The following is a 26,353-nucleotide window of genomic DNA, read 5'->3' on the forward strand; positions in this document are numbered from 1 at the left end:
AGGAGCAGGCTATTCCACTGGGGCTGGCCTACTTCGCCCAATAATAGAAACCAAAATATGGCATTTAGTGATGTGGTACACACATGGATGACATGAAGATATTTTGATGACACAAGTGAAAATAAAAAAACAGAGATAAGGGTTGGGGTGAGAGAAAAAAAACTTAGTACCATCATATGTGACATACAATGCATTAACACAATTATACAACTATTTTATCTGAAGTACTACATTTAAGTATACATCCTAAAAGATACACACTATACTACAGACTGCTGAAAGCAATCCTTGAAATGTGCATATGCTGTACATATGCGTATTCCAATTATACAAATTACAGTTTACAGCAAGGCATTTGTGCCACAGGTATAGAGTTTTTAATTTAATATAAATATTATTGAAGAAATAACAGCACTGTATACTTGGGAATCATGGTATTTGAACCCACAACCTTGGACTACAGACTAATGCTGAACTCTTACAATAGTTTTTGCTACAGACTAATGCATGCATACTTGCTTTTACTGTTGAGATATGCATGCTCAATTTGATACAACTGTAAAAAAGATCAAAAAAGATATCTTTACCTTTTAAAGCTACAATAACACTTCTCTTCTACTGCAAACAAACCACTTGCTTCCCTCAGTCCCTCCAACCAACCAACATGAGCCTTCCAATTGAACTCACAATTGTTGGGAGCTGGGGAAAGAACAGAAGAGCATTATGCATACCACTCTTACCAATATTTAGTTTTATAAGTCTTAAAAGTACTCTTTTATTGTCATACTTACAAAACTGTGGGATGTCCAAAGTCTGAAACTCATGCAACCATCAGTTGTCAGCATCCCTCTTTCTACCAAATAGGTCACTGAAATTATGCTTACTTTGCTCCCCAGTGTGTGGGATACCATTTGCACTGGATACAGCCTGGGCCCTTACACAACTGTGGGATGTCCAAAGTCTGAAACTCATGCAACCATCAGTTGTCGGTATCCCTCTTCCTACCAAATAGGTTACTGATGTTGTTGCCTTTCTGCTTTTCCCGGTTAGGGGTCGCCACAGCGGAACTCAGGACTGCTAATGACTGGCAGTAGATTTTCATGGTGCTGAGTTGCCAGTTCGATGCCCAACCTTCAAAGAAGGCATGCCCATTCACACATGTCTTTCGGAACGCCATTCGACCTGCAGGGAGGACATGCAGACTCCACACAGAAGGCACTCCCAGCACACTAGCTGAGAACTGAACGAGAGAACCTCTTGCTGTGAGGCAACAACCCTATCGCTGCACCATCGCGGATATTCCAAATAGGTTACTGACATGATGCTTAAATTGCTCCCCAGTGTGTGGAATACCACTCGCACTGGATACAGCCTAGGCCAAACTATTCCATGCCTCAGACTTGTAATGGGAGCCAGAATAGTCAAGCCTTTGGCTGTGGTGCTTTATCAGGAGTTCTGTAAATATCCTGGACACCCCACCTCTGTCCCCTAAACCTGGCATCTTCCTCTCCAATGCCACCCATTTCTACCAGCCAAACTAGAGCAATGGAAACTGATGCTTTCCTGACAATTCCAGTTATCACTTTTACTGGTAGTGCACAAACCCGAGCAATAATGCCAAATGCATTTGCATGATGTTAAGTGGAGAGCAGCAGTATCAAACATGGGGGAATTAAATAACTGAAATTAATCTGACATTTGGCCTTAGTCTGAGTGGTATCTACTGATGTAGCCTGGAAATATATATTGGAAATTGGAAAGTAACTGTTAGGTGAGTTTTAAGTTTGCAGACATGCACTGGGGGCATACATGTAATGACCTGACACATTTTTGTTGTCTTTACACATTAAAGATAATTGAGTTTTACAGTGTGGGATTCAAACTTAGGCAAAAGGGGCAAAAACATTTCTTCCACAGCATTGATTTTCCATCTTTGTCACAGAAGAGGTGCTGTTCAGACATAGTCAGGAATCATACATAAATATTGGTGACAGTATAAACTGTTACACATGTATGTCGATGACGCAACAAGGTTATAGGATATAGATCCAGTTTTGTATGTGAAAGCCATGCAAATTCAGACACCAGAATTATACTTGCAGAAATATAGTACACAGTCTACCCTCAGTCATACAGCTGAAAACACAATAATGGTGTCTCATACATATAATTCATATCAGCTCCACTACCTAAAGTGTTATAAGTGAGAGGGAATATAATGGGAAGTGGAACAAAAGTAAAAGTGTACGGAACATCCTGTATCAGAACTAACTAATATATAGGACCATGTGTATGGCAGTCCTACACTTAAGCCTGTTGCCACAAGAATGTTGTAAAAACTTTTGCCTATTTCTCAGTTCATTGCTATACACTGCACTGTCACAACAGTAACAAAAAGGATGCACACCCTGTATTAGAACCCAGGACCATCTGTACTCCAGCCCTACACTTACACTTGCTGCCACAGGACTAGTTACATGGCATTCCCTAATTTCCTAATCATTCTTAAGGCCTCAGTGTTAACCACAGCGCAATGCCACTTAGTGGGCTTGCGGGGTGCCCAACAGAATTAATCTAATATTTTGGTTTCTATTATTGGCTGTCTGAGTCCTGTCTGCAGCTGTTCAATCGTTGCAGTTGCTGGAAAACCTTGCTAACCTTTGCACAACATTGCTAAGTGCAGTTGTGCAATGAAATGCAGGAATGGAAACAATGGATTGTTTTTGACCTTTACCCTTTTACAGACTCCCTGTTTGTAGGTGTTACGCAGATGCTATGTCTGGTTCCTGGGTGGGCAACTAATCCAGTTTCTGCACTGCAGCACTTCCCACAAACAAGATAAGCGCTGCCAAACCTAACATTCATTTTCTCTGTTTCCCATGTTTACGCTAAGCTGTGCATCGTGCAAACAATAGCCCCCCCCAAAAAAAAAAACAAGGGAAAAAAAAGGAAAAAAAGGGAAAAGTAGTTGAAATAAGGAAAAGCAATCTATGACATACACACTACAAAACGGTAGCACACACGACATATTTCTATATAGGTCTGGATTTGAACTCTTACTCCAATTAAACTTCAGAACATCGTAAGGGTGCCTTATCCCTCTTTGCCACACAAACAGCTTTGCCGCAAGGAACTGAAATCATTCCACATACAACCAAATGCATCATCATCATCATCTGCAGTAATGAAACCGCACAACTGCTATTTTTACATTTCTTATTTATTTGTTGCACTAAGTGATCACACAACCAGTTATGAGTACGGCTTGAAAATATGCAGATCTGTCTTAACTCTCTGTCTTTGTTGTTCATTCTTCTCTTACCTGACCTGTAATTTGAGACATGCAGTCTGTAAGCCGTTCTATATCATTGTCCTTAAAATGTGCAAGGATATTAAATGGCAATAATATAATATGCAGTTGCCAACAAATGAAGGGGAGGTGATTGTTAATAAACAGAATCTGTGAATTGTGTGCTGTTTACTTACATTTCCATCCTTGCATAATTGCACCTAATAGGTTCATAGGTGTGTACTAGGCTCTCGGCCCTAGGGCTTATACAAGCCTAGCCATAACAATTCCCTGACTATTTCTTCCCACAGTATTTACTTCCCTGGACCCCTGTCTAGCAGAGCAACTGACGTGATCCCGGGGTGAATTTCCTTTCTCCCATCCAATCGTCAAGGTTCCTTTTGAAGAGGGCCAAAGAGGCGCTCTGCTTAACATGCATGGGCAGTCTATTCCAGAGTCTGGGGAGTCTCTGGGTCAGGAACCTATCCCTCCAGCATGTTTTGTTTATTGTGATGACAAGGTTTAGATCCCTGGAGCATGTCTCCGAGGGTTTGGGATTTCTTTAAATGTGGCATGTCCAACAGCTCTGGGTTTGACATGGCCTTGTATGTTAAGCATAGAGCGCCTCTGAGAAGGCGATATGCGACAGAGTATAGGTGGAGTTTTTTTTAGATGGTCACCATAGGGCATATGCTTTAGGCCTGTGATTCTTTTAGTGAGGTATTTCTGTGGCCTTTCCAGTTGTTGCAGATGCCTTGAGAGGTACATACCAAACGGGGCATCATATTTTATAATGGGTCTAATGAGGGATGAGTACAGTGGGACAATGACCTCCTTTTTTCTGGATGAAAAGCCCTTAGTGGTGAGGTTTGCCACATAGAAGGATTTCCTGACTTTTGTGGCGATGTGGTTATCGAAGGTGAGACCACTGTCCACCTGTGTCCATAAGTCTATTACACTTTCAGTGTTTAGTGTACCGCCACCTATGTGGTAATTCATGGGTACATGTTTTTTTCCCAAAGGGAATAACTATATAATTATTGGCATTGAGCTTGAGCCCATGGCTCTGGTACCAAGCATCTGTGAACTTTGTTAGCCAAAGTCACTTAGTGTTGGCCTGTACTTCAGAGAAGTAGTTGCCAAACAAGAGCGGTCCCAGGACTGAACCCTGAGGTACTCCACTTGTCACTTGTCTGGAGCTGGATTTGGAGTCAGCTACTTTTACAGTGTGAGTTCTGTCAGTAAACCAGTTGGCAACCCATCGAGTGACATAGGGATTAATGCCCAGCTTAGCAAGTTTATCTATGATTCCAGAGTGAGGGATGGTGTAGAAGGCCTTGGAGAGGTCCACATAGGCTGTGTGGACCACCTTACCCTTGTCCATGGCTCTGGAGACTGATTTGAAGAAGTCAATCAGGTTCAGAAGACAAGATTGGCCCTTCACAAACCCAAACTACATGGGGCCCAATGTTTGAAGGTTACCAATGTCTTTGTTTATACGTTCCATAATAACACATTCCATGGCCTTGCAGATCAGGCTCATCAGACTGATGGGGCAGTAGTTCCCAGGATCCAAGGTGGATCCCCCCTTGTGGAGTGGAATAACTGTAGCTGTGTGCCACTCAGTGGGCATGAACCCTGAGGTGAGGCTATGATTAAACATGACACTTAGGTGAGGTGCCAGTTTATTTTGTAGTTCATTTAGTACACAGCCTGGGATGTTGTCTGGTCCCATGGATGCTGTATTCGTAGCTTTGGAGAGTGCGTTTTGTACCTGTGTGGCCGTTATTACTGGAATTTCGCAATCTTTCGGTATTGAGATGGGCCCTTTAGGGGGTGACAGGCGGGTGAAGTTTGCACTGAATCGATCTGCCAGGATATTGGCAATATCCTTGGGATCAGTATATTTAATGCCATTCTGTTGTAGCTCAGAGCAGATCTGAGCATTGCCATTTAGATTCTTGATATAGTTAATATATGATAATATATATCATAGCAATATACAGCAATATGATAATACTTTGCAAGTCTAACCTGACGCACCCATGGGATGTACGGTGTGTCAGGTGTGTTTCCTTCTCTCTACAAGTATCATTCACAGTTGCAATCCATTAAAAACAAAGACTTAGGGAGTGCCTGCACTATATTTACAAATGTTACACAGAGCCAAGTATTTGGGATACAGCAATTCTAATGAGTTCACATGTCATTTGCATCTTCACTGTGCTGACAGCCCTGAATCTACCCTATAAAAAGTCAACTCTGTAGTTAAGGAAATTGAAGGTGAAGAGACTTATTTATGTGGAGAACACAGAAATGAGGCTATTACTTTGGGATATATCTGCACAGAGGATTACTGAACTTGAAAAGGTATGCTTGCATTTTGTCAGCTACATACTGCATATGCTGACCTGCAATTTTATATATATATATATATATATATATATATATATATATATATATATATATATATATATATATATATATATATAATTTTTTTTTTTTTGATTAGTAAAGACTTCTACACTTTTGTCAGTATGTATTAGTTAGGTGTCCCCTGATGGCATGGCATGTTTGTCAGGGCACTTCACAGGTATACATGATTGGCAACACCTTAACATGGAATGTTTTGTGATAAACCTGTAGACATGTTTCAGGGACGGTTTATTTGATAGCACTTTTAGCATTTCGAAGATGGCTTGTTAACAAAATGTGTCATTTGCCAGTTCTTTTGGTGGTGGAGGAGCAAAGCTGCATTTTTGTTATGGCACAAACAAGGATAAGTTGCTATTGTTACTCTCCTTTTTTGCATCCATCCCGTTGTTTGTATTTCAAATCTCTAGACTGTTTTATGTTTCTCCAGTGGGAATAGTTGTTTTGTAGTTATGTGATACTTATGTGTATTATCCTTCTGTTGTCTTTTAGGACACCTAGGACTATGTGACCCTGGCGTCTCAATCCCTGAAAACCACTCTTCACTGACCCTGAGAATCAGGTCACTGTGGAAGCTTTTAGGTGACAAGGTGCCTTCCTGCTTGAGAAGGGACATGCAGATATGTCAAGCAGAATGCAGATTTCACAGCAGATCTTCACAGATGTTAATGCAGTGGGTGACCACAGCAGGACATATGACCAGGTGAACCATAGAGTCTGACATGATCTCAACTGTATGGAGGACAGCAGCTGCAGTGGGCCGTGATCGGATGGGTACCGTGGGGGGGACTGCTACACAGCCATCACTAACAGCAAATGGCGAGTTCATGTCCACTGTCAGGGGTTGAGAAAGCTTCCAGGAAAGGGAAGAACAGCATGTCCTTGACCTTGGTGCTACTGTTTCAGGGAAAGCAAGCAGGAGGATCTTCAAAGTAGGCTTTTTTATCTCAACTGTTAAATACTGTCGTACAGTAAAACAATTCACGAGGTCACACCTAGCAAAACTAAAAGCTGATCATCTGTATACAGGCACCCGTAATACCAAAACATTAACTGCCATTCATAAAAAGAAAATATCTCATCAGACCTTTAGGAAAGAATAAGCATATCATTAGGCATTTGGACACCATAGTGTGAGTCTTCTAATTTGAAATTATGGGCATTAGATATTGCTGAGATTTTTCATTGCAGCAAATTATTTTCATTAAATTCTCTAGTAAACAGTAAACCCAGGAGATCTAGTTCATGTGGAATGACAAATGATGAAGTTCCTGTGTATGTCACAGGTGGATGGAGATGCAGATACAGGTGCTTCACATTCTACATTAATGCTTATGGCTAATTCCTAAAGGCTGATTCTCTTTAGGCATTCATGAGGGGTGCAGACACAAAATGCATAATATTTCAATGAGGGGAATGACTAAAGAACAAGGTCCCACAAGTAAGAGCTCAACTTGGATACAGTAGTGTATGGCCAATACTGTTTTTGTGCATATCACTGCTGCTGGGATGAGCACACCATCCAGTGAGGCTTGAATACAAAGCACTACATTTTACTAAACTCCTATCCATTGTAGAAGGTTATAACTGATGGTTTGATGGTAACGTTGTTCAATAATATTTTGCTAAGCAACAACATCAATGAGTTTGTTGGATCACTGGGGATGTCCCTGACCTTTGTGGTGTGATTAGTCTGCACTAACACCAGCATAAAACTCTTATACTGCTTTTAACTGTACTCTGCAAAAAGTACAGTTGTGTACACTTACCATAAATGTAGATGTTCGAGTGTATTCACTGTTGCAGTCATTACATTTGGGGTAATCTGCTTGCAGGTTGCCCTCAGTCGGCCTGATTAACAAAGTATTGGGTCCTGCATCAGTTGCTTCTTTCTTCCATGATGTCAGGACATCAGGGGTATAAAACATGCAGCTAACGCTATTACATCAGTTTTTCTTGCCCAAGATGTCAGGTGCCTTACTAATGGAGAGCAAATAAACATAAAAACACACAAGTATACCTCCAACAAAAAAGCAAATACACCAGAAAGGCTTTTAAGCATAGTAAAGAAAAGTAGAGGTATAGCCAGAAGAAGTTAGGGAGCTGGAGGGAGGGTAACCAGGACTGCAACAGTGAATACACTCAAACATCTACATTTATGGTAAGGGTACACAACTGTACTATGTTCTTTATGTTTCACTGTTGCAGTCATTACATTTGGGTAAATTCCCAAAGCTATGGTTGGGAGGAGGAGTTTATATAGCATTAGGGCCAGCTCTAAGGCCCTGCAAGACAGCAGTGGCAAAGCCAGCTCTGGATTTAGAGAAAATTGGCAAATGATAATGCTTGGAGAAAATATGTACGGAACTCCAGGTAACAGCTTCTAGGATGTCACTGGTAGGAATGCCTCTGAGAAAGGCTGCAGAAGAAGATGCAGCCCTGGTGGAGTGAGATCTGATCCCCTGGGGGATAGGTTTTCCATGGTGCTTATAGCAGAAATGAATGCAATGGCTTATCCATTTAGAAATGGTTTGTTTTGAAATTGCCTTCCTCTCTGCTCCTGCAGCAAATGCTGCCAGCAGTTGTTCAGATTTTCTTCGAGATTTACTCCTGTCCATGTAGATTCTAAGTTGTCTGTGCACATCCAAGGAATGCAGAATCCGTTCCACTTTGTTCTGTGGATTGGGAAAGAAGGTTGCAAATGAATGGACTGATTAAGAGCCACACTGGATACCACCTTGGCCATGAAGGATGGATTGGTCCTGAGTGACACCCTGTCCGCATGAAAGATGATGAAAGGCTCCACTGCCATAAGGGCCTGTAATTCAGATATCCTTCTAGCTGAAGTGATTGCTAAAAGGAAAGCTGTTTTCCAAGAAAGAAATTTTAAGTCTGCAGTAGCAGCTGGCTGGAATGGAGGTAGAGTGAGTTTCTCCAATACAAAGTTAAGGTCCCAGGCAGGGGTTGGAGCTCTCCTGGGTGGTCTCATATTTTTGGCCCCTCTGAGGTACTGCTTGAGCAGAGGATATGAGAAGAGGGGAGGTTTTGTGTTATAATGAGCTGAAATGGCTGAGGTGTGGATTTCAATGGAGGAAAAAGACAAGCCCTTGTGAAGCATCTCGGTTAAGTATTGCAAAATCTGAGGTAAATTGTGCGCTGCTGTGCTCATCCCTTGAGATTGGTTCAAGGCACAGAATCTTTTCCGTTTTTCAGCATAAGATTTTCTAGTACTAGGCCTCCTTGCCTATAAGATGATATCCATCACAGGATTTCTGAGGGATGATAAGGGTGAGTTTAAGTAATTAGCCAGGCTGCAAGGTTCAAAGTTGGAAGCTGAGGGTGCAGAAGCTGGTTCTCCTACTGAGACAGCAGGGAAGGGGTCTGAGGCAGGTGCCATGAAGATAACTGCGACACACTGTGCAGGAGGGGGTACCAGTGTTGGCGCGGCCAGTCTGGAGCAATCAAAATCATCCTTGGTTTGTCCTGTACGACTTTTAGTAGAACTTTGGAGAGCAGAGGCAGTGGGGGGAAGGCGTAGACTGATAGATTTTTCCAGCTGAAGGATAGAGCATCCACTTTCCAGGCTTGTTTGTGGGGAGTCCTTGTGCAAAACTTGTCTAATTCATAGTTCTGGGGGGAGGCAAATAGGTCTATGTCTGGGCTCCCCCATTCGCTTGTCAACATGTTGAAAATCTTTGGTTCCAGTTTCTACTCGTGTGGGTCCATGAGGTTTCTGCTTAGTCTGTCTGCCAGTGTATTTCATTTTCCTGGCAGGAATTGAGCTTGTAGGTGCACTTGCTAGCTCAAGGCTGTGTTCCACAATGCCATGGCTAGTCTGCAGAGGGGGTAGGAATGTGTACCCCTCTGCTTGTTTATGTACCACATAACCGTGGTGTTGTCCGTCTTTACCATTAGTTGTCCTGGAAGAATGTCGTCCTTGAAGGCTGTCAGAGCATTCTGTACAGCTAACATTTCTTTTTGTTTGATATATAGGTGCATTTGACTTGGGTTCCATTTGCCCTGAATGCACTTCCCTGCCAGGTGTGCCCCCCATGCATAGTCCGATGCATCTGTTGTTAGGGTTTGGGCGGCAGGGGGTAGTGTGAATGGTAGTTCCTTGTTTTGGTGGCAGGCCTCTGCCCACCAGAGGAACTCTAGGCGTAAGCAAGGAATGATAGGAATCATTGTTTCTAGGCTGTGGGAATGTTGACTCCATAGGCTTTTTAGATACCACTGTAGTTTCCTCATATGCAGTCTTGCATATGGAATTAGAAGAATGCAGGAGACCATGAACCCCAAGGCTTGCAGTATTTGTCTTGCAGATAGCAGGGTTTTTGTGGCCACTTGTTTGAAATAGGTTATCAAATGAATTTGCTTTTCTGGCGTGAGGTAAGCCATCTGGGAAGTTGTATTCAAGCTTGCTCCCAGCAATGTAATTTGTTGACAGGGTACCAGTTGTGATTTCTTTTCATTTATGATATACCCCAGACAAGTTAAAACCCTTTTTACAAACATCAGATGATTCAAAAGTATGCCCTGGCTTTCTGCCTGAATTAGACAATCGTCCAGGTATGGGTATATTTAAATACGTCTTTGCCTGAAAAATGCAATAACTGGAGCCAGGCACTTTGTGAATACCCTGGGCGCAGTAGACAAACCAAAGGGCAGTGCACAGAACTGATAATGCGTGTAGCCTGCTTTGAAGCATAGGTATCTTCTGCAAGATTCCCTGATTGGGATGTGCAGGAATGCTTCTTTTAAATCTAGTGTTGCCAACCAGGCATCTTTGCCTAGCATAGGAAGTAATTGGTGAAGAGTCAGCATCTTGAATTTTGGAATCTCCAGACAGGTGTTTAGAGTAGACATGTCCAGGATAGGATGCCATGATTTGTCTTTTCTAGCTACCAGGAAAAGTCTGGAGTAGAAACCTTGTCCCTTTTCCTCTTCTGGTACCAGCTGAATAGCCTCCATGCTTAAGAGAGAAAGTACTTGTTTTTGAGCCTCTGCCCACTGATTTGGGGGTTGGTGTTGGCAACGTGTGGAAATGAAATCTGTATCCCTGGGACACTACATTTAAAACCCATTTGTCCTGGGTTATGAGTTCCCAGTTCTTTGCATGAAGAGCAATCTTTCCCCCCAAAGGGGCGGTCAGAAGATAAGTGCTTGGAAATTTTAAAAGGAAGTCACTGAGACTGTTTACCATGGGGGGGGGGGCGTCTTGTGATTCCCAGATTTGGAAGTGGAGGCCCCCCACTGTTTAGTTCTGAGAGCCCCCTGGGACTGAAACCAGGGGCTTTTGCTGAGTCTGGGTTTGGCTTGAGAAGACCTGACCTGGAAGGAGCTGGAAAGGACTAATTCTTATTAGGCCAGTGCCTACTAAATCTAGGAGGTTGCACTTGTAAAAAATCTTTAACAGTTTGCATAGATTTAGCTTTATCTTCCATCTTTTTAAGAACTTCTTCAGCCTTGTTGCCAAACAGGCTGTCCTGATTTAAAGGAGCATCCAACAATTTAGCTTTAACATGATCAGGCAAAGATTGCTCCTTAAGCCAAGCATGCCTTCTAAGCACAGACCCAGTAACAGCAGCTCTGCAAGAGGCCTCTAAAGAATCAAAACCACATTGCAAAGTATGTTTTCCAACTTGTTCAGCAGAATGCATTAAGTCCTGTAAATCTTTATTTTCTACACAGTCAGGAATCAACATCATTTTCTGTTTAAGCAGTCCAATGACATGTTGCTGATATTTTAACATATGAAATTAGCAGTTTAAAGCTCTGATTGCCAAGGTTGCTGAAGTATAAACCTTTTTACCCCATCTATCCAGCCCCCTGGAATCTCTATCAGAAGGGGTAAGATTTTTAGCAGTAGAAGCCTTAATGCCATTGAGCCCCTGAAAAATAGTCTCTGGATCTGCAGTAGGATTTTTGAAAAGGAACTTGTGGGACTCAGGAACTCTGTAGTATCTGTCAGGTTTACTAGGAGCAGGAGGCAGGGAATCAGGGGCCAAACTGGATTCCGAGAAAACATCAACAATGTCCAGTACAGGAGGAATAGCCAAAGGCCTATGCTGAGGTAGAAGAAGGAAATCCCTAAGCCTCTTTTTTGAATCAGAAAATTCCTGGCTTTCCCAGTGAAAATGCTCCCTTAAAGTATGTACGGTTTCCCCAAAAGAAAAATCCTCAGGAGGGGAAGCAGAGGGAATAAAATCCTCTGCATAAGAATCCTCATAAGTAGGTAAAGACAAATCCAGGTAATCAGAAGAGTCAGAGGAAACAGAATCCTGATCAGAAGATACATAATCAAGCTCAGCCCTAGGCCTCTTAGAGGAGGGGGGGGGGTGACTACCCCTGATTAGAGTTATTAGATCTTCAGCCATTTTTATCATTTGTTTTTTAGGCATAGGAGCCTGAGCATGTGGCCTGGGCATCGGTTTTTTAGACATGGATTGAGATTTAGGCCTTAGTAATGAAGGGGGCGTCGATTTAATATGCAAGTCCGTAGGCCTGAATACACCCTCAGAAGCCGTGCCTGCACAGAGGCTCCGGACTCATCCAAGGTAGAGACATCTGCGGGTTCCATAGTTGAAGTATCTCGCGGTATACCGGACTCCGAATGGGTCTCAGTAGAGGCCTGCGAATCAGAAGTAGTGGGTATCAGGGGCTGCGAAAGCGCCTCACTGAGTACCGGCAAACTGGCGTCTGGCTTAGGAGAAGCATCGTCAGCAGTTTTGGACCTTGGCGGCCTGTCTCTGTCTTTATCTTTGCATTTTTTTCAGAATCCTGGTAGTCGGAGGGCCCATCTCAATACCGGAAGACTGCCAAATTCCGGTAATAACAGCCACACAGGTAAAAAATGCACTCTCCAAAGCTAAGAATACAGCATCCATTGGACCAGATGACATCCCAGGCTGTATAATACATGAACTACAAAATGAACTGGCACCTCACCTAAGTGTCATGTTTAATCATACCCTCACCTCAGGCTTCGTGCCCACTGGATCCCGGGAACTACCGCCCCATCAGTCAGATGAGCCTGATCTACAAAGCCATGGAACGTATTATCATGGAACTTATAAACAAAGACATTGGCAACCTTCTAACACTGGACTCCACCCAGTTTGGGTTTGTGAAGGGCCGATCTTGTCTCCTGAACCTGACTGACTTCTTCGAATCAGTCTCCAGAGCCGTGGATGAGGGTAAGGCGATCCAGACAGCCTATCTGGACCTCACCAAGGCCTTCAACACCATCCCCCACTCTGGAATCATAGATAGACTTACTAAGCTGGGTATTAATCTCTACGTCACTCGATGGGTTGCCAACTGGCTTACGAACAGAACCCAGACTGTAAAAGTAGCCGACTCCAAATCCAGCTCCAGACATGGAGCATGGATAACCACATCATCACATCTCATCATTAAGGGCTTTTCATCCGGAAAAAAAGAGGTAATTGTCCCACTGTACTCATCCCTCATTAGACCCATTATAGAATACAATGCCCCATTTAGTATGTACCTCTCAAGACATCTGCAACAACTAGAAAGGCTGCAGAAATACCTCACTAAAAGAATCACAGGCCTAAAGCAGATGCGTTATGCTGACCGCCTTAAAAAACTCCAGCTATACTCTGTCGCACATCATCTACTCAGAGGCTCTGCTTAACATACAAGGCCATGTCAAACCCAGAGCTGTTGGACATGCTACACTTAAAGAAATCCCAATCCCTCAGAGCCACACGCTCCAGGGATTTAAATCTTGTCATCACAAGAAACAAAACATGCTGGATGGATAGGTTTCTGACCCAGAGACTCCCCAGATTCTGGAATGGACTTGCCCATACATGTCAAGCAGAGCACCTCTTTGGCCCACTTCAAAAGGAACCTTGACGATTGGATGGGAGAAAGGAAATTCACCGCGGGGATCACGTCAGTCGCCCTGCTAGACAGGGGTCCAGGGAAGTAAACAGTGTGGGAAGAAATAGCCAGGGAATTGTTATGGCTAGGCTTGTATAGGCCCTAGGGCTGATAGCCTAGTACCAACCTATGAACCTAAGAACCTATGAACTGCTCTTACCAATGATGAATATAGTGAAACCAAAACAACAGCACTTCTAAAAGATGCCGTCTTAAACAAAAGATGTAACATTTTAAAGTTTTACTTAATTAAAAAATATACAGAATTTCCACCTCTAATTTGAACATAAACTGATTGTGACACTATATAACTTCCATACATAAAAAAAGAATCAAAACACATATGAGTATACAGCTGTTCAATATTCATGACTGTATACTACAGGTGTAATTTTCATGTAAATTCATCAAACTGCTGGTGGGAACTTTGTAAACAGAGTGGAGTCTGCTCATATACAGGGAAAACTTTTGTATATTTGATGATGTCAAGACACTCTTATACAGGAATGCTGAGCATCTACATTCTTACTGTGAGACTAAACATAAAAATATAATATAGGCTTCTTCAGTGAAAAGAATTATACGAATCCAAAACAAATGACTGGATCTTAACTCCAACACTTCTTCAGTATTTGCTGAGCTGCATTTATTGCTAACTGTAACAACAAAACTCATAAAAATCAGGTATAATCTGGTAATATTTTGTATGTTACTGAATATACCTCTTGTTCTTTCATCTACTATTTCCTTGATCTTGGATTTCTCTGCTGTTTTCCTTGGCTTTTTGACTGGAGGAGCTGGGGTGTAAGCTGCGGCTTCAGGTTCCATCCACATTTCTGGGTAAACTTCCTTGTACGGGTTACGTTCCTCTGAAAAAAATGAACATCACACATTAAAAAAAAAAAGAAATCATTTTACTTTAGCAGAGCTTACTTCCTGAATACCAAGAAATGCCTCCATCTAATTTTTGGGTAAGTCACTAACCTTTCTATAAAACCTGGACACATAATTCAATTAAAATTCAGAAATATGCACTATGTATTTATTTTTAATTAGCTTTTCTGGTTTTCCAACTGGGCCAATGTAATTGCAACATTTATAAAAGTATGGCTGGGATTTATGGCAACATAGTACATAATGCAGTGCTAATTAATGCATGAAGCAGCCTCAGACCATGTTAATATGCATCTAAGCTGCGAGTCACCTTGTGCATCAAATTTCTTAAGTATGCAGTCTCTGTCTATGAATCACAGTTTCTTTCTTTTAGTAAAAAATGAAAACCTGCTCTAAAACTAATCTGTTTATTAGAAGTGAAAGTTAAGCTTTTTCTTTTTTCTTTTTCATTCCAAGATCCTCTGCAATTCATGCAGATGTAAACTCTGTTCAGTTTGTCTCATAGAAAGAAAGAAAAAAAAACAGAAACACACAAACACCTCTGCACCCTTGCTATCATTTCTAGTGAGGGTGATCAACATCTGCTGTAAAGCGCCATGCCCTTCAAATACAACGCAATGCATTCTGCGGTAGCCTTTTATGCATGTTATTAATGGAAAAATTCGATCCCATTGCTTATTATTTTTATCTGCTGAAAAATTTTGTTTGTTTCATTAAAAAGCTAAAGAACAGTAAAAACTATTTCAAACATTCAGTTTCTTCCTAGTCTTTCCTGCAGTGGATGACTGTAAGAAAAGGATATCTGACACATGGCTTTTTCTCTTGACTACTTGTCAATAACTGACTTCAGAATCCTTTCATTTGACATTCCAAACACATCAAAAGGAAAAAGGCATCATTACAAATATAGAGGATTAATACTACTTTTAAAACAGTCAGGATTGCTGAGAACCAATTCAGAGATTCTAGCTCAATAGACTGTAACATCATATAGTCTAAGATTCTACCAGCAAATAGTTAAGTACCATATCTGTCTAACTGGAATATCCTCATGGGTGTTGTAAAGAATTTAAAACTTTCCAGTGGGAGCTCTGACAGTAAAAGTGAGAGAGGATATAATTTACTACACTAACCCACTGGAATGACATACCACAAGCTACACTATGTAGAACTGTTTCCGTTCTAGTCACCAGCTAGTCCATTTCTTCCAAACCCATGGTCATGTTTTATTTTTATAACCATTAACTGCATCATTTTTCCAATGAACTATGTGGAGAAACCCTCTCCGGTCCTTGTGATGATCTGCAAATAACCTACTGTGCTCCCTTTGTCTTGGTATGTGTTTCAGTAGCAAAACAAATAAAATTTCAGATTCACCGAAGAGATACAATGGAGATTAATAACTGTAGTACATCAACAAAAACTTTCCTACCCTCCCACTCCTAATAAATACGTTGCATGTCTTGTTCACCTTGCTTTTGTCTCAACATATTGGCATATGTAGAGAAAACATTATGTGCACAATGTATTCAATCAAGTGAGTACATTACAATTAAAAAAGTAATGTATTTTCTTACTTCCTCAAATGCTAGGCAACATTAAATATCCACAGTGACAGGTGTACATTTAATTTCATTATCACCTATCAGCATCTGTGCTTTTAGATCTATACTTTAGTTTACTTTGGATTCCTTCACCATCATTTTATTTACCATGCTTAGGTTCATAGGTGTTTACTAGGCTAACGACCACAAGAGCCTTTTTAAGCCTAGCCATGTATCCCAAATCTCTGACAAGTTCTGATACCGTTGATAAGTGTAAGCATGGGCCTGGGAGATGAATCATTTACAGGTTACTTGTTTGCATCAGAAGCACAGGTGCCAAACCAGGGATGAATTTCTGGTTTCCCATCCAATTGTCCAAGTTGCACTTGAATTGGATTAGGGAGGAACTCTGCTTGACATGGATGGGGAGCCTGTTCCATAGAAGGGGTAGTCTCTGGGATACATACCTATCTCTCCAGCAAGTCCTATTTATATCACAGCCAATAAAACAAGTTCGCTGTGGAGAACCAAATGAGGGACCAGACCAAGAAACAATGAGATATTTTATTGTCCAAACACCCAAACGCTTTCCACACAAAATACGTTTTCGAAAATCTTCATCAAAGGCAAAACAGCAAATAACAATGTCCTTCACTTAAATAGAACTATCAGACCAACAATTAGCCAATAGTTTCATTAAAATCATTGTCTGTAAATAATTAAATTAAGAATACTGTGAAACATTAGCAGAAGTTCCAGGCATCAGTCTTTTACCAATATAAATAAATAAATAACACAAATTTCAAAGATCATCATGAGTTGTGAACATTATAAAATTGTAAAATAAAATGTATATGAACTATATTTAAAATAGCAAAAATTTAAATATAAATTTTAATATATATATATATATATATATATATATATATATATATATATATATATATAAAATGTGTGATAAAACATAAAACATGGACTAAACCTTTTTCAAAAAATATATACCTATACTTCCCTCTAGTGGCAGATTATAATTTAGCGCTCCTCAATTTTAAAACTGGTGCTATAGATACCATATCATTAAGGCCAGTACTTTTAGTGGCTTCCAATATAATCTGCCAATATAGCTCTCTATATTCAAGTTTGGTTTCCCACATACCCCCCCCCCCTAATTTCTTTTGGAACCACTTCAATTACAAAAAAACTGAAGGAAGCTGATGGACAATTAATAGTATGTCTAAAAAGTGCATTTTTCATATTTTCCTTCTTGATTTCATAATAATGTTCATATATCCTTAATTTAAGCTTCCTTTCAGTTTTACCTACATAAAAAGACCCACAGGAGGAACACAAAGTTAAATAGACCACCCCATTGGTGTTACAATTAGAAAATGTGTGGCTCTTAATATGTTTGTTCCTACTGGGTATAAAAACACTAGAACAGTTAATAACATATGAACATTGGGAACATGAACCACATTTAAAAGTCTCCATTCTTCTTGATGAATGTTCTAGTCTAGAACCACCCCTAAACTCAAATAATCTTTTAAAATTCATGTCCCTTCTATATATAAATCTCAAGGGTTGACTTTGAATTTCTTTTAATTCTGATATCTGTTTAAAACGGTCCCAATTCCCTAGTGACTGTTTGTTTAATATTGCCTGAGTCACCGGTATAATCCATTATATAAGCTTCATCCCAACTAGAGGTAGAGGTGTGATCATTAATAAATGGATTGGATACATCCTCACAACCTAAAATTGGAGCAAACCTCCCTTTCCTACCCTCAAACACTTCTGTAATGGTGTCACGGATCAAATTGTCTGGGTAACATCTATCTGTAAACATCTGTGTAACAAACTCAACTTCCTTGACAAAATCTTCATCTTATGATGTCATACGGCTAATTCTGACTAACTGTCCTTTAAACAAATTCTTTTTTTGAAAAAATGGATGACCACTACTACAATGGAGGTATAAATTAGAAAAAAGTTTTTTTCCTAAAAACTTTAGAAGAAAGGGAATGGTCCAATTTGGTCAAGGAAATATCTAAATAAATCAATTCCTGACTATTAAAACTATACGTAAAATCAAAAAATTCGGTGGTTCCTTTGAGGTATGTGAGAAATTCAAAAAACCTTTCCTGAGAATCATGCCAAAAAATACAAATGTCATCAAGAAAGCGTTTATATAAACACCAACAGTTGGAAAACTCACAACTGATAACAAAAAGTTTCTCCCACCAGGACAAAACAATATTTGCGTATGTAGGGGCACATTTTGCCCCCATAGCTACTCCTCTTTCCTGTTTAAAAAAATTCTCCCTCAAAATACATAAAATTGTTCTTGAGTACTGTTACCATAAGTAATAGGCAGGTAGTAAAATCATTAGAACCAAATTTACCACTCTCCCTCATACTTTCCTCAAGCCATAAGAGTCCTATTTCATGAGGAATGGACCCAAATAGGTCAACTATATCTAAGGTAACAAACAGTATATTAGGACTAAAAAGTTCGGGTTTTACCTGCGTGAGAAAGTCCCAAGAATCCTTCAAAACAGTAATTCCATCATTTGAGAGAGCTTTCAACTTAACATCTACATACCTGGCAAGAGGGCTGGTAATAGACCCCTCAGAAGAAACTATAAGTCTTAATGGTGGGTCCGAAGAATCCTTGTGGACCTTCAGAATTCCAAAAACTGACGGTGTCCTGGGGTTCTTACTGTATAAAAAGTTATAAGTATCCAAATCAATAGAGTCTTCCAACAACAAATCATTTGAAATCATTCTAGTCTAGAACCACCCCCAAACTCAAATAATCTCTTAAAATTCAATTTCATGTCCCTTCTATATATAAATCTCAAGGGTCCATTTTTTCAAAAAATGAATTTGTTTAAAGGACAGTTAGTCAGAATTAGCAGTATGATATCACAAGATGAAGATTTTGTTAAGGAAGTTGAGTTTGTTACACAGATGTTTAGAGATAGATGTTACCCCGACAATTTGATCCGTGACACCATTACAGAAGTGTTTGAGGGTAGGAAAGGGAGGTTTGCTCCGATTTTAGGTTGTGAGGATGTATCCAATCCATTTATTAATAATTGCACCTCTACCTCTAGTTGGGATGAAGCTTATATAATGGATTATACCGGTGACACAGGCAATATTAAACAAACAGTTACTATGGAATGGGACCGTTTTAAACAGATATCAGAATTAAAAGAAATTCATAGTCAACCCTTGAGATTTATATATAGAAGGGACATGAATTTTAAGAGATTATTTGAGTTTGGGGGTGGTTCTAGACTAGAACATTCATCTAGAAGAATGGGGACTTTTAAATGTGGTTCATGTTCCCAATGTTCATATGTTATTAACTGTTCTAGTTTTTTTATACCCAGTAGGAACAAACATATTAAGAGCCACACATTTTCTAATTGTAACACCAATGGGGTGGTCTATTTAGCTTTGTGTTCCTCCTGTGGGTCTTTTTATGTAGGTAAAACTGAAAGGAAGCTTAAATTAAGGATATATGAACATTATTATGAAATCAAGAAGGAAAATATGAAAAATGCACTTTTTAGACATACTATTAATTGTCCATCAGCTTCCTTCAGTTTTTTTGTAATTGAAGTGGTTCCAAAAGAAATTAGGGGGGTATGTGGGAAACCAAACTTGAATATAGAGAGCTATGTTGGCAGATTATATTGGAAGCCACTAAAAGTCCTGACCTTAATGATATGATATCTATAGCACCAGTTTTAAAGTTGAGGAGCGCTAAATTATAATCTGCCACTAGAGGGCAGTATAGGTATATATTTTGTGAAAAAGGTTTAGTCCATGTTTTATGTTTTATCACACATTTTATATATATATATATATATATATATATATACATATATATATATATATATATATATATATATTAAAATTTATATTTAAATTTTTGCTATTTTAAATATACTTCATATACATCTTATTTTACAATTTTATAATGTTCACAACTCATGATGATCTTTGAAATTTGAGTTATTTATTTATTTATATTGGTAAAAGACGGATGCCTGGAACTTCTGCTCATGTTTCACAGTATTCTTAATTTAATTATTTACAGATAATGATTTTAATGAAACTATTGGCTAATTGTTGGTCTGATAGTTCTATTTAAGTGAAGCACATTGTCATTCGCTGTTTTGCCTTTGATGAAGATTTTCGAAAACGTATTTTGTGTGGAAAGTGTTTGGACAATAAAATATCTCATTGTTTCTTGGTCTGGACCCTCATTTGGTTCTCCACAGTGAACTTGTTTTATTGGTTTTGGTTTTCATTGTTCGCTGTCATCTCCTGGTTGTTTTTTAGTTCTATTTACATCACAGGCAAGGTTTAAGTCTTTAGAATAGATAATTCTGATACTGTTTGTTTTGTGGATATGCAGGAAGTCCATCAGAGTGGGGTCTGACAATGCCCTGTATGCCAGACATAGATCTCCCCTCAAAAGCCTGTAGGAGACAGAATACAGGGTGTCTGTATAGGACATATTAATTACGCCCTGTATTCTTTTAGTGAGGAACCTCTGTGGACGTTCCAGTTGTTGGATATGCCTGGTTAGGTACATAGCAAAGGGGGTCTGTAAATAAAAAGGAGGGACTATAAACAATTGTATGCCACAGGGCATGCACATTGTACTATATGTGCAACATGTAAAGCACAACTCACTTGCACTAACAAACAATCAAAAACTGGGAAAATAAGAACATTAATTCCAGCATTTATTTGTTTTGCAGACAATAGCAATTAAGTGGATATATTTTCCCATGTAGACCATGGCTTCCTTCTCCTCTACTGAGACAAGTGCTGTAATTTAAATGGAAAAGTAATAACATGAATATTAGACAATAAGTAAAATGTCAGAGTAGTATGTTTAAACATCAAATGCATTATACTTAGCCTTTTACATAAAAAGTATGAAAGCTTTAATACCGAGACTTCTAGAAATGGTGGGTGGCTAGCAAGAAGATGGAAGGTGTGGTCCCTTATCCTCTTGTAGGGAATAAGTACATCAGGACAGTACACTGCATAGTTTTCAGATATAACTGGTGGTTTAAGCTGGAAAAATCAACTGAATGAAGAAAGCATCAATTGTGCATAGAAAAAAGAAGAATTCCACAACAGTCCTCGCTGACCTGCAGGGAGTACCAGTAACTCTAAAGACTAATGAAGTGGAAAGTAATAATGGTTCCTCTCTTTTTATTTTCTGCAAGTGTTTTGAGTTTCTAATACCATGACAGGAATTTAACCCATTCCTAAGTCAAAGTATGATTAAGGATCATGAAATTAGTGTTTCAATCTTTGATGTTAGCCTGCAGTGCTCTTCATAGCACCTGCAATGTGCTCAGTACTGACTCCTTCTGCAATTCATACAGAGTTACATGTATCGGTAACATATCTAAGTACGATTTATTTTTATAAGGTCCATTGCTCCTACTACTACTGGAACTGTCTGGGTATCCTTCTTCCACATTGCTCTCGTTTCTGCCTGCAAATCCTGGTATTTTATGACTTTGTGTCTCTCTGTACGTAAGACACTGTAGTCACTGGGTGTTGGAATTTAGATAATCAATGCTGCTTCTGTCTTCTTTTCATGGACTACTATGTCTGGTTTTCTCACATCTATTTTTTTAACTGTTGGTTCTAGTATGGACACCAAAATGGAAAAAAAAAGGAATTGACCAAATCCTAGAGAAGCCTGCAAAAACAGATGATAATGTGGATAAATTAGGCTAATATTCTAGCTGACAAATTAAGTATAAAATTTTCCTAAGCTATAGTTATAGCTATTCCACAGATTCCACAGCCCAGACAACACCTTTAATTATTATGGAACAAGTTCTCTCAGCCCTCTCAAAAGTTCAGAACACATCATGGACCCTGATAACAGACAGGTTGTCTGATTATCAGAACCAAGTATGGTCTATTTGATCCCCTACTTAACCTATTTAATCTATGACTCTCCATTGGTTAATTCCTGAAGTCCAGAAAACTGCCACTGTAATGCCATTACTGAAGGGGGTCTAAACATGGACCCTGGTAACTAGAGACCCATTAGTCTCACTAGTCTCATATGTAAAGCTATAGAATAGATTATCTGAGATCGCATTAATCTGAACATTGAAAACCTCTTAACACTCACTGACACTCATTGATTCAGTTTTGTGAAAGGAATGTCCTGCCTCTTTAACCTCAAAAATTCTTTGAAAAAGTTACAGAAGCAGTGGACATCTGGATCTGGCTAAGATCTTTGACACTATTCCCTATGCTGACATTATTAACAGACCTATAAATCTGAATATAAACCTTTTATTTGAGTGGTGGATTGCTAACTAGTTATCTGACAAACCCCACATAGTTAGACTCACAAGCTACCAGAGGTGTACTACACTGCTCATTGTTGGGCCTTCGCCTAGCTAGCATCTAATTCTCAGACCTTCAGATCACCACTACTGGCCTATGGTTATTTAAATTTGCAGATATGCTGTAAATTGAGGGTTTTTATTCAATCTTCCATTGACTCACAATTGCTCAAGTATGGGTTCAACCATGGTAACAACTGGTACAAGGACAATGACTTCTAGGTTCCAAGGGAAAATTTTAACTGTACTTTTTATTTTGTAAAAAAAAAAAAAAAAAAACTTTCTGAACACATCGGACTCCCAAGATGGCTGCACATTAATCAATTGCTTGACTTCAGCTCCCCCAGTGTGAAAACAGAAAAGTACAGCTGTGTGCCTACCATAAATGTAGATGTTCGAGTGAGAAAATGGCGTCAGCTGCATCTTTTATACCCCTGGCGCACTGACGTCAGGGAAGGGGCGACAGCAACCAATGCCAGACCAGGACTTTGGAATTCAGGCCGACTGTGGGTAGCCTGCCAGCAGGATAACCCAAGTGTAATGACTGCAACAGTGAAACACGATGAACATCAGAGAAAATGCAGAACACAGGTACTGTCAATTTGACTAAAATTCAGTTACTGACTAGTACACTGCCAAGACGCCTGCAGAAAAAAACTTTGAAAGAAGATCAGCTAGAAAAGCTAAAGAGAAAACACTGACTAGGAAGAATCTAGTAGCTGCTCAGCAAAAAGCAGTTCATGCTCCAGCTTTGGTGCACGACATGGCTTCCTGTAATCTAGAGGAAAAAATAAGTCAAATATGCTCAGAGTCGATCAAAATAAATGAAACAATGAAGAAGTATTACCAATATCAAGTGAAATAAAAGACTTGAAAAATGGAAGAATCTTTAAACAGATATTCACGAGCTAAATAAACTGCAAAAATCAGAGGTTGAAATGAAGAAAGGGCTGACTGAGTATGATGAGACTGGTCAAGAACAGATGTTTCAAAAAATGGTAGAAGTAGATGACAGAGCACGTACAGAAAATCTGAGACTTTCTGCTGCACCAGGGAAACTAGAAGGAACAGACTGTATTAATTTTATGAAGGGACAAATAAGCACTGGACTGGTATTCCACAGCAGAAACTGCTAATTGAAAGGACACGCCATGTGTGTGCTCCAAACATAGCCATGGGAAAGCAGCCAAGACCTTTATTAATAAAGATGTAAACCTACCAGCAGAGAGAGTTGATCCTGCAAAACTGTGGCAAAAGGAAAATTATTAAACACTGGAGACAGCAGAGTGTTTATGGAACACGATTTTTCAATGTACACAAGGCAGAAGAGAAACAAATTTATTCCGGAAATCAGGGAATGTCAAGAGGCAGGTGTGAGATCTGTCTTCAGAATATTTTTCCTGGAGGATCACAGTCATTTTTTGATGCAGAATAGGCTGAGGAAATGCAAAAGTTTGTCCAGTACAAAATGGGCCATCAAGCAGAAGGGACTCTGCTTCTCATTCTTCTGACAATACAGCACATGGACAGACTTTGCCAGTGAAATATTTTTCACTGTTCCAAAGGAAAATGCTTGAGAGATAGAGAAAAGCAAAGGAGTTGAACAGAAGAATCAAGAGTACCATGGAACTGAACAGGAATCTGGAGTTGGAAGATGGAGATGAACAGGAAGCCCAGCAACATGAAAATCAGTGAATAAATGTGAGACTGCAAAGCACCAATCATATTTCTGAAATACGGCTGTATGAGAATAATGGGAAAGAGTGGACTTTGGTTGACTTTGATAAATCTGTCTGGAACTGAATGACATTTGCCTCACTTCAAGTCATTAATGTTTGGAAGGACTCTGAGGAGTGCATGGAGGAACTGTAAGTAAAACAATTTTTCCTTAACTATATTTCTATGACATTTTTTACAATATAAATTGTATATTTTATAGGAAAGTATGCCTTTTTCCATTGTTTTCTCTTTCTTTCTTCTTTTTTTAACATTAAGAAATGTAGGCATTACATTGCATAAACAGAAGACGAGATACACAAAAACGTGTTTAAGTTAATAGGCTGTAATCTTGATTTGTTGAGGTGAGTGTAAAAGTACTATGATCATAATATATATACAGCTGATGTGTTTCTCTTATTTCTGCATAGGTGAATGTCTGGATTAATATCCTTAACTTAGTCTAATAACAAATTTTAACTGGAAATAAATAAATATGAGAACACTGAATATAATGAAAATTTTTCGTTTAGCAATAAATGTTTCAGGTTGTCTTTCAGGCAACATGATAATAGGGCAAAAAAAGACAGAAGACTGGTTTCTAAATGGCTAAAAGTTAAAGATATCTGAAAATATGCATGCACTTTTCACATCTGGGGAGGGGGGATGAAGATTACAAAAAACAGACACCAATGAATGTTAGTAGAAGCACAGACAATTGCAGGAGTCTTAGCATGAATAATCTCAATTTCAGGTCATCTAGGGCCTGTGTTGCCAGCTATTTATTTGGCACAAATGTTCATATTAGAGGGTTAGACTTCATTATTTGAGGATGTATATAATTATGTGTTTGTACTACGTTAATATGTTCTAGGGTGTTTTTTTTTTTTGAGGGTTTTTATTAAAACAATATGTCTTGTGAAATGTGACACAGGGCCCAACCTGCCAACCATCAATGTGTGCATGTATGACAAAAGCTGGAACTAGACATTTAAAAAAGCTACCACATATAATAGGTGGTAATAATAACTTTGTACCATAATAGCAACTGTTTCCATATTATCTTGGGATGTCAATAGTCTCACAGGTATAGAGAACAATGAAAGAATACTTAAATACATTAAGAAATGCAGACTGCAAGTTGCAATGTTACAGGAGACATATTTGGAAATAACTGAACATGTGAATTTGATAAAGAAGGGATTTCAGGATGGATAGTCTGCAAAATATCAGGGACAAAGTAAAAAAGAAACACTTACCTTAACTGCCAGAGGAGCTCCAGTAGTGATAGAAGAAGGAAAATAAGATAATAATGGTAGATTTGTATTAGTGAGAGGCTAATAGCAAGGGATGAGGATTACACTGGCATGAATTTATATTCCACATGAAACCGTTATTATGGGGTTTAAAAATGTCAGAAATAATCAGCTCTCAGCAAGGAATATTACTTACAGCTGGCGACTGGAATCTGATTTGAAAGAATGAGGATTTATCTTGGGAACCTAGAAGGGAAAATATAACAAAGGAGGATAGATTTCTGAAGAAATTTATGAACATATTTGATATGAAATATGTGAATTCAGTAGCAAGAACTTGGACAGAATTTACATATTATTCCCCAAGGTACAATAACTGGGCAAGACTTGATAGAAATTATATTTCACAGAAACACGATCATTTAACTGGGCAAGACTTGATAGAAATTATATTTCACAGAAACACAATCATTTAATTTGGAACTTTGATACATATCCAATAACTATTTGAGATCATGCACTAATAACTATTTACATAAAAATGCAGTGTAGCAAAGTAAAGATGAGACACTGGCGCTTACCTACCTCCCTGTTAAAAAGAGAGGAAGTTATAGGTAATGACTGGGATAAAATGATAGTGGAATTTAAAAATACAGTATAAATAAAAGAGAATGACATCTGGTTAAGAAGTAATAAGAATTATTTAGAGGGGCTGACAAAGGTTTAAGTATTACAAAATAATGGGAATCTCACAGAACAAGAGGATTCACAACTGCAGAGTACCAAAAAATAAATAAATAAAAATAAGGGAGTACCTGGATAATATGCATGAGTTTAGAAAGATTGCTGTTAAGCAACTGTTTTTTTTTGTTTTGTTTTTTTGATAATAACTCTAGTGCACAA

General features: G+C 39.1%; 1 protein-coding gene across 7 annotated transcripts in view; it reads right to left on the minus strand.

Moving 5' to 3' along the window:
* The window catches only part of DNMT3A (DNA methyltransferase 3 alpha), a 5,166,949-nt gene that overhangs the window by 1,167,563 nt on the left and 3,973,033 nt on the right, over nt 1-26,353 (minus strand). For all 7 annotated transcript variants that reach the window (XM_044062880.1, XM_044062879.1, XM_044062877.1 and 4 more), the window contains one exon: nt 14,356-14,502. In XM_044062880.1, coding sequence (XP_043918815.1) covers nt 14,356-14,502 — 147 coding nt within the window. The remainder of the gene's footprint in view (nt 1-14,355; nt 14,503-26,353) is intronic.

This window comes from Protopterus annectens, chromosome 2.part1 (genome assembly GCF_019279795.1).
Source record: "Protopterus annectens isolate FY-2018-M chromosome 2.part1, PAN1.0, whole genome shotgun sequence".
Taxonomy (NCBI): domain Eukaryota; kingdom Metazoa; phylum Chordata; order Ceratodontiformes; family Protopteridae; genus Protopterus; species Protopterus annectens.